Source organism: Leptonychotes weddellii, chromosome 1, assembly GCF_054177405.1.
Source record: "Leptonychotes weddellii isolate Sample4059 chromosome 1, ASM5417740v2, whole genome shotgun sequence".
NCBI classification, from domain to species: domain Eukaryota; kingdom Metazoa; phylum Chordata; class Mammalia; order Carnivora; family Phocidae; genus Leptonychotes; species Leptonychotes weddellii.
The window spans coordinates 91,544,477-91,554,525 of NC_138369.1; the positions used below are offsets into that span (position 1 = coordinate 91,544,477).

Consider the following 10,049-nt stretch of genomic DNA (forward strand, 5'->3'; position numbering starts at 1 on the left):
CCGCTTCATTCTTCCCCTCCCGCTACCTTGGTTTAATTTAAATAAGGTTTTTTTTTTTTTAAAGTCTTAACTTTATGAATCCCCGATCTACTTCAGAGATAAAAATTAGCTTTTACTTTTCGTTTTTTTTTAAATGGGGGGCTCCTGAGTGGCTCAGTCGTTAAGCATCTGCCTTTGGCTCAGGTCATGATCCCAGGGTCCTGGGATCGAGCCCCGCCTCGGGCTCCCTGCTCGGCGGGAAACCTGCTTCTCCCTCTCCCTCTCCCCCTGCTTGTGTTCCTGCTCTCGCTATTTCTCTCTCTGTCAAGTAAATAATAAATAAAACCTTAAAAATAAACAAACAAACAAACAAAATGAGATTTTAACTTACACTCTAATTCTAACCCATTGGCTCCTCATAAAACGCCAGATTTTAACGTGAAGCGAATGCTATGTACCTGCTTTTCTTTTTGTCCCTGCCTGTTTTGAAACCGTTCATGACACCACAGGAAGGAACCTACCATTTTGGTCATTGCTGTGGCGAAATAATGGTTGCAGTCCAAGTCACTAACTTTGAAGATCATACCATGAAGATGTTCATTGGCAGTGAGCTTACATCAGCTAGCTGCATGCGCAATCAGTTATCTCCTCTTTCGGCATAAATTGTCAACATTAAGGTGACATGATGACATAACCCAACGATTAGCCCTAAGCATGTGACCTGCTCAACATAGATTCTTTTTTTTTCAGCCTAGATTATTTTTTTTTATTTTTTTTAATTTTTTTTAAAGATTTTATTTATTTGATAGAGAGAGACACAGCGAGAGAGGGAACACAAGCAGGGGGAGTGGGAGAGGGAGAAGCAGGCCTCCCGCAGAGCGAGGAGCCCGATGTGGGGCTCGATCCCAGGACTCTGAGATCATGACCCGAGCCGAAGGCAGACGCCCAACGACTGAGCCACCCAGGTGCCCCTCAGCCTAGATTATTAAACAGGCTTTGACTTGACGATTTTACCTTCCAAAGGTCAAAGATTAGGGCTTAGACATCAGGGCCACCGAAATACGAGACAAAGAGGCAGTGAATGAATTCAAGTGCTGAGGCCAAGTGCCATCACACAGGTATACAAGATCCAGTTGTTGTGAAGTACTGACATCATTGTTTAACTGGCGTGTGAAACTGAAGTGCACTCTTATATTTTCTTCATTTCTTTGTGTCCTTTTCGCGTGTGGTAAGGAGACAGATGTGGCCAATATCCTATGCATCTGAATTTCAGTCTCAGGCTGGCTACCTACTTGATCTGTGACTTTGAAAAATTTGTGACCTCTCTGAGTTTACATTTTCCATTTTAGTTCAGGAGGAATAGCATCATAACACCTCCCACATAAGGGCTGGAGATGATCTATGCCCCGCGCCTGGCGCCTTGGAGGCACCCAGGAAATGGGCAGCTGAAATAAGTATTTTTTCTTCGGAGGTGTCCGAACATCCTCGGGGAAGATAAGTTATCCTCGGAGATTAGAAGAGAAAGCACAGCGACGAATTGTAAGAATGATTTGGAGTCCTCCTCCAACAGGTGAAGTTCACACACATCAGGGTTAAGTTCCAGAAGCCCCAAACTCCATGTCTCTGGTGAGCCCAGGTCAGTGACTTTACTGACCATTAGGGTGAAGAGTGATTTCAAGGAAAGGAAGGTGTGTGCTTGAGTTTGTATGTGTGTGCGTGCACACGCATGTGTGCACACGTGTATGCAAAACTGTAATCGTCAAGCGAGGCTGATTCTGTGAGGGATTCTTCCTGGTAAGGGTACTGGAAGCAGTTGTTAGGGAAGAAGGTCTGTCTTTTCCTGGCTGATATTTCTCACGAATTTGAGAACGATGTCTGCTCAGTTCGTCCTTTGGGTGAAGAAAACCCTGAGAGTGTTAAACATACTGCTCATTCCTAATGTCTTGCCATTATGAGGCAATCAAATGCAGGAAAGAGGAGTTTTTCCAGTGAAGATGGAAGAGAAGTTTCCGGGAAAAGTTGGAGGAAGTGGGAGGTCAGCCTCTCACCGTATTTTGACCTTCCTTTAGGCTTCCTCAATAATGCCATTAGACCATGTGGGTGTTAATAGCCGCTCTTTCTCTTTCCCTAGCATCCCATTCTTCATTTTCTCCTCCTTTAACCTGCCGTTTCCCACACAAATAGTAAAAGATTTTGACAGGGAGGAAGAGAAGCATTCACTGTGATAACAAAATTCATTTGGGTCCTGATAAATGGTAGGTATTTCAGAATACTTTAAAAATCATGGGCTTTGAGGACCAAAGACTAAAGGCACACAAAACTCCCCACTTCTGACGATAGTGGCTGGAATCTGTCAGCGGAGGCTCTAAGCGACAGAGTAGAAGGGTCAAGCAATTTTAAAGCTGGAAGGACCTTGTCTAGAACAGCCAGCCCCTCATTACATAGATCATAAAGCATCTGAACTAGAAGAGATGTTAGAAATCACCCAGTTTCATCTCCCATTTTACAGATGCAAGAACTGAAAACCAATGAAATGTGATTTGCTCCGAATCTAATCCCCAGTGAGTGACACGGACCTGCCTCAAACTCAGGTTACTTAATCTCAATCGTGTCTGTTTACCAAACATTTATCAGGCACCTTTTTGTGACCTGCACTGTGCTAGGTCCTGCTTGAGGGAGTTTGGGGATGAAGAATACCCAGCCCCTGCCTTCTGATGGCTCAGGATCTCCTTGCAGAGATATATACATTCTCAAATACTTATAATCCAAGGTGATTTGAAATAATAGAGTGAACATCAAGGTCTGGGAGGGACAAAGCAGGAAACAATTATTTGGCCACGAAAAGTTGAAGATTTTCCCTTTACACTAGTGCTTCTCAACCATTACTATCTTCCATCCCACAATCACTTTTTTTTTTCCCAATGGAAGGAAAACAAAATCTCTATTTGCTGGACTGTTGGAATGGGTGAGACCAGACAAGAGGGTCCTGAGCTAACAGGCAGGAGGACCCACACTAGCGAGGTGAAATGGTACGACTGTCTTCCCCCTTTCTTCCCACCAGGGCGTCTTCCCTGGTGAACTCCATAGGTTTCTATCCCACCAGACCGTCCATTAAGGAAGGGAGGAGGGACAGGCAGTGTTCTCAGAAGGGGTACATAAAGACCTTTGCAGCTCTGCCATGGGCAGGCAGGGTGATAGGAGAGAAGCAGGATGTGCAGGATGGTGAGTAGTAGAGCATCGGGGGCAGGTGGGGGAGTCACGCTCGCAGGAGACCATGGAGGAACAGTGACGACTCTCTGCAATGGTGGCAGAGACCCCGAGTCCCAACTGTTGTACCCCAAAATCTGTTTGAGAAGCCACCTGCTTGCTGACACAAATAGCTTCAACATCCTCTCTGTAATCTGGGTGACGTACCTCATTTGGTAAAGAAAGTCTGCTTTTTAAAATATGAAGTAGGCTAAATCTCTGTTAAGATTTTTAACAAATTTTCAATCATAAGGTCTCAGTTAAAATGCTTTAAAAGTATGACTGAAGTTGCATGCTGTGATACACGATTGGTTCGATATTATTTTTCACATTTCAAAAAAAAAAAAAAACAAAAACAAACCCTCCATATGTTTTTACCAGCTCATTGAACTATCTTGGCAATAAATAGATCAGCATATCTAGGAATGATTGATACCATATGATTCTTGGGTATCGTATTTGATGATGCTCTGCAGTGTTTCAAACCACCAAAACAGAAACCCACCCACACATACTAAGCTCAAAACTGGCAGTTTTTCCCTGGATGGCTACAGTTAGAATTTAAACAGCATCATTAAAATTTTACAGGTGACATATCAGGAAAAATTAAGCCCACCAGTTGTGTTTCCTTGAAAGGGAAACAGTCCTTCATTATAATGAATGAAATTGTGTGCTAGGTATGAATGCTAGTGACCTCTAGAAAATGAAGCACTGACCCCTAAATGGATGAGAATCAGCCAGAGTAAACGAGGCAGAAGTTTTCCCAGCATAACTGTGCATGCTGGCAGGGAAGATGCTTGTTATAATTAAAAGAGATAGAGTGGTCAACAGGGAGCATTTAATAGGAACAAACATGACAACAGTGCCTAATATTTTTCTAGTCCATTCTTTATCCTCATGTTATATTACGTGTCTGGGTTTTAAAAGTGACACGTGCATTGCCCATAAAAATAACACATCAACTTGTACAGCAGAACCAAGCAAAAAGTCATTTAGAATATGGATATGGACACTGCCAATGCTGAGTTTACTCAGGGCAAATCTCTAGCTAAATTTGCACTGTCCCGTTGTGATAGCTATTAGCCACACTGAAATGGCGAGTGAGCATTTGAAATGTGGCTAGTTTGGGTTGAGATGGGCTATAAGTGTAAAATGCACCCTGGATTTCAAAGACTAAGCACTGGAAAAAAAAAAAAAGTAAAATATCTCCTATCTTATATTGACTACATGTTAAAATGACAGTATTCTGGATATCTTGGGTTAAAGAAAATTATCCTTAAAATTAATTTCATTTGGTTCCTTTACTCTTTTTTCCAATATGGCTCCTAGAACATTTAAAGTTTCAAATGTGGCTTGCATTTATGGTCCACATTGTATTTCCGGTGACCAATACTGATCTAAATGAAAAAGTTTGCTAAGCAAAGAAGCATTTAGCAATCCCACAGAATTGAAATGTAAATTCATATTAACTGATGATAACACAACAACGTGAAGAAAACTGGTCAAGAAGTGACTGATACTTCAATGAGTTGCCTTTTCCATTCCTTCTACAATGGAAAGTTTCTTAAAATCCAAATGTTTGCTTAATAACTAAAGGGAAAATGAGAAAGGCTGAAGTTCTGGGAAAGGAATTGTGCCCTAATCATAAGTTGGGCTCTGGAAGAAACAGAAAATCATCTACCCCGAGCTCTTTGGGGGTTCTGGATTTTGCTCGAAGTTTGCCATTATTGAGAAGACAGGTTTAGGCCTCTCATTCTCTTACATTAACGGGGCTATACTTTTCTCTTAGGAAGAATATCAGAGGGCTCTCTTCCTTCCAGAATACGTGGTTAGAACATCACTGGCAGGGTGATGGCATTTCAAGTGGGAAGATATGGACCATGAAGCTATCTTGCAACAGGAGTGTAAACTTAGAGGGTGCAGTGTGTTCTAAAGGCACATTGGTTAGGAAGATTTTATCACCAAGAGAGCTGTTCATTTAAGTGAGAATTATGCTTTTTAGGGAATCCATTGGAGGTATTCAGTTTTCCCAACTTTCTTTCATGTTCCATTGAAAGAGATATTTATATGCTTAGGCAGAAAAAGTGATACTGTAAGTCTACTTTGCTGAGTCTCATGGAAATAAATGAGGTTTTAATAGGTCTAGCATCTAGAGAGGTTCTGTAGAGAGGCTGTCACCACAGAACAAACAAATGTCAGATTTTCTTCACAAGGCTGAGGGGAATTGTTCAGAGTATCATGGGGACGAATGCAATTCTGTGACAGATGAAGGTATGGTTTAAACCCCACTGACTCTGAGTCCTCATAAAAGCAAAGGGAGGGAGGGACAGGTGATTAGAACAACCGCATCACAGACGGGGCCAGCAGAGAACACAGCCATAAAAAAACGGTGCATCAAACCACCAAGGAATGTACTTGTGTGAGGATTAAATAAGACAAAATATGCTTAGTGTCTAGTAAGTATTCAGAGAACATATTATTTTGAAACCTGTCTTGTGGTATGAGTAAAGTTTATTTCACTGTACAAAATGCAAAGGCTCCAGAAAATTCACTGTATGTTCCCTGCTTTTGTCTAAATTCGTTTGTGAGAAGCTTTACTCACGCTTTAGCTGCCAATGACTCATGATTAAATCATTTCACTCATCTTTTTTTCTTTTTTCTTTTTTAATACAGTTGCAAATCATGTGATATTCTGCTTTGTTCTCTTTCCCCCCTAAGGAAAGCTAAGCAACTCTAACAGCCCCATTACCTTAATGAACTAAAGCCATTCAGTGAAAAGAGTTGGTATTCACTTCATCAAATCTAGTGATGATAATTTTTTGAAAAGCTAAAGACTAATTCGTGGGGATTTTTTGGAGCCCTGTGACAATTCATATCACCTAATAACCTATGTGAGTGAAGGCTGGTGTCCAATGACTGCTAAGAAGATATAAGGAATGTTGCAGAAATATAAATAGGCCAACACTGAAATTTAATTAGACACTGCATAGGTTAATAATAAATTCAATTAATTTAGCTTTCTACCTATGCTAGAGAAAAAAAATACCCAGGCAAAATAATAATTCATTTTAAATGCCTCAATTGGTAACCTCCTTTCCTGAAGAGTGATTTATGCAGTAATTTACTGGCGGTTTCTTCATAAGATTGTTCCAAACCAGCCCTTTTGAAATAATAATAATTTCTGAATGTGTGTTGTGAGAGATATAACAAATGACTTCTTATTAATTTTCATTTAATGAGTTGCCTATTCACATGGTAATTTTTTAAAAATTCCCTTAAGATAAACAGGTTACAAATACTGCGGGTAACACTTCCATTTCACAAAAATCGAACAGGAAAATCTGTCTCATATTCTCTACATGATTTGAAGGTGAATCAGTTGCAGATTTTCTATACTAAATAGGCATCTATTTCTTTCCCAGTTAGCATACCAGATCATTTTAAATTTCTCTAGCCAAGTGATTCAAATTGGTTAAAAAAGAAAAAAAAAAAAAAAAGAATATTAGCAGCAGGAAAGGTCCTAGCAGGGATAGTACAGGGGTAGACAGTGTACAAAGTCAGGAGCAAGGTGGAAAAGCAGCTAGAGTTGGTTAAGGAACCCATGACACTGATCCCTTTTTGTTGTTGTTGTTTTTTAAAGAACGCAATGAAGATCCTCTCTTACAGCTTTCTATTTCTCCAGGTCGCCCCTCCCCTTTTAAAAAGATACCGAAATTTCTAGCATAAATATTAATATTTAAGAATTTAATTGCTCATCCTTTCAAAGTTTAATTCCATAGCAGCTCATTAACTATATGTTGCATAATAAAAACAGAATGAAATAATTAATAAAAACAAAATAATAAAAACTAGGAAGAGGAAGTCTCTCGGAAAAGACCGACTTATTTCAAAGGGTTCACATCTGTTTTAAGAGGCCTGTAATAGGGCAAGGCTCTTAAAAATAATCCCTTGCAACAGTTGAAAGAGTATGCCTAAAGTATTAAATAATTCAAATGCAATTGTTACTTACGTGAGAACCGAAAGGGCCTCGCTCCCAGCCCGCACTGCCTCACGCCCTCTCCGTGGAAAAGCCCGTACTGCATTTCGCCCATGAACTTGTCCAGTTCCTGTCCAGAGGCATTGACGAGCAGAGCCCCCGTTTTGCAGAGGAAGGTGGCTTTGATCCACAACGGTGTTCCCAGGGCTGTCACCACTCCGAGGGCGCACACGAAGCTTAACACCCCAGCCATGCAAAAAATGACTTTCTTTTGTTGGTTTGGCATGATGAGAAATGGCTTTTGTGAGGGTGAGGTTCAAAAACGAGACCTTTGCGACTGACGAGAAGTGACTGCCCCTTTGGCTGCATTTATTATAGTGGCTGAACGGACAGATCCCGGCCGAAGAGGCACCTTCACTCTCGACGCTGGTTCTTGTCGGTAGAATGCCAGGATGGAAGCTTCTTCATCACACCTACTTGACTTTTCTCCTTTTCTGCTGCTGCTTCTCTCAAATTTGAAATCTTTGGACTAAGAATCTGTAAAATAAAACTCTTTCACACTGCCTTCGAGTATCTCCTCTTGTGTCCCTTGGGTAACAAAGGTCTAAGATAACAGATGGAGCCCTCCGTGTAACTTGATAAATGCCTTCCCTTTCCCCCAGTCTTTCATCTGATTGGGTGAGTTGAAACTTTCAGAAACAGGCTTGGCTCCTATGGTAAATTTTCAGCAACTGGAGAAGCTCATGTATTGTTGTGTTTTTGTTTTTGGTGGGAGTTGAAGAGGAGTTTGGACAGAGGAAGAACAAGTGTATATTTAGTGGTAATTAACTGATTTTGGAAAATGTTAATTGGGGGAGCCTTGGTGGCTCAGTTGGTTAAGTGTCTGCCTTTGGCTCAGGTCATGATCCTGGGGTCCTGGGATCGAGTCTCAGGTCAGGTTTCCTGCTCAGCGGGGAGTCTGCTTCTCCCTCTACCCCTATCCCCTGCTTATGCTCTCGCTCTCTCTCATGCTCTCTTTCTCTCATAAATAAATAAATAAATAAATAAATAAATAAATAAATAATCTTTAAAAAAAAAATGTTAATCGTAACAGGATAAAATATTGAACGGAGTTGGGTGCCCTAGACCAACCATCAGGGCTTGTCATCCTAACTTCTCTTCCCCCAGATCCATGATTTAGAATCAGTGTGTCAATAGAGAAGTGGATTCCAGTTTTTACTGGCACACAGGTACAAATATCTAGATTTCTAAAAGCTTTTGTTCAAAACGCTTGGCTACTTCAGGATTATAGCAAGGAAATGAGGTTCTGGGTCTGAGAAGTATCAGAATCTATAATGAAGAAAAGAGCATTGTCATGGAAAGAAGAGATTGTGCTCAGATAGCCGGCTCTATGAATTCACCATAGAAAAGCAAGGGTCCAGCAGAAGTCATCAGTCAGGGAGACAAGAGACAAAGTCATGAGCAAGATTAAATAGCAAAATGAGTCCAGTTACATTGTCAAGATCTGAAAACTAAAGTTCAGAATGTAGTAACAGCTTTTTTTTTTTTAAGATTTTATTTACTTATTTAGAGAGAGGTGGGGGGAGGGTCTCAAGGAGACTCCCCCCCAAGCATGGAGCCCTACATGTGGCTCAATCTCACAACCCTGAGATCATGACCTGAGTGAAATCAGGAGTCAATGCTCAACCAACTGAGTCACCCAGGTGTCCTGTAACAGCTTTTTAACTCAGCATTCCCAAAAAGACTTTTCCTGTTCCTGCAAACAAGATACAGGTCGTGAGTGTGTGTGTGTGTGTGTGTGTGTGTGTGTGTGTGTGTGTTAAGTTTTGCTGAATATCTATCGTATGCCACATTTTGTGCTAGGCTCTGACCTACAAAGTTAACTTTTAGTGAGAACTTAGTATATATGGTACATTGTTAAGTATTTTACCTAAATTATCTTATTTAGTCCTCATAATTACCATATAAAGTGATGATGAAGAAGGTGATAGAAATGATCTCTCCATTTTATAGATAAGGAAACTGAGGCTCAGAGAGATCAAGCAACTTGATCTTTTTTTTTTTTTAAAGATTTATTTATTTTAGAGAGAGAGTGAGAGAGAAAGAGCAAAAGTGGAGGGAGGAGCAGAAAGGGAGGGAGAGGAGGAGGGAGAGGGAGGGGAAAGACTCTCAGGCAGACTCTGTGCTGAGCTGAGCATGGAGCCTGATGTGGGGCTTGATCTCACAACCCTGAGATCAGGACCTGACCTGAAAATAAGAGTTGGAGGCTTAACTGACTGAGTGACCCGGGAGCCCCTCAAATCTGGTCTTCTAATTTTGAGGTTTATACGCTATCCTAAGCAAAGCCCTTGGCCTTGAAGAGAAGACAAGCTCTTCATTTTGGATTGTGTTGGGCTGGGAGTAATAAGGGATGAGTAGCTCATTATTCATTGCATATCTTGGGTCCTTGGAGAACACAGACATCTGCAAACAGAACCTTCCCAGCTGGTCAAAAGCACATATTTATGCTAGTTTCTATTCTCTTGATCTACCTTTAAGCCTGTCAGCTTAAGAGAAATTAACAAAGGAAGATGTATTTTATGCCTTTGTCAGCATCAATGAGTCTCTAGGTTATATGCACTTTGAGGGAGACTTTGAGGTACAGTCTTGGACTTCCTGGCACAGCTACCCTCTCTTAGTAGCTGCCAGAGGTTGTCTTGTTAAAGATAGACAACTAAGTATAGAACTGATCGCAAAATGCCAACATCCCTTCAAGGGAGGAAGGGGGCAACATAAACCATGCCCACAGAAGAACGGGACACACCCTAGATTCCTCAGAGGCACTCAAAATTAGGTTTACAATATAGGT

The 10,049-nt window shown here is 41.0% G+C and overlaps 1 protein-coding gene across 1 annotated transcript in view; it reads right to left on the reverse strand.

The window, feature by feature from the left end:
* CLRN1 (clarin 1) overlaps positions 1 to 7,676 on the reverse strand; it is a 35,911-nt gene extending 28,235 nt beyond the window's left edge. The window contains exon 1 of the mRNA XM_081827757.1: positions 7,235 to 7,676. Within this exon, the coding sequence (XP_081683883.1) occupies positions 7,235 to 7,487 (253 nt within the window). The 5' untranslated portion in view covers positions 7,488 to 7,676. The remainder of the gene's footprint in view (positions 1 to 7,234) is intronic.
* Positions 7,677 to 10,049: the final 2,373 nt, after the last annotated feature.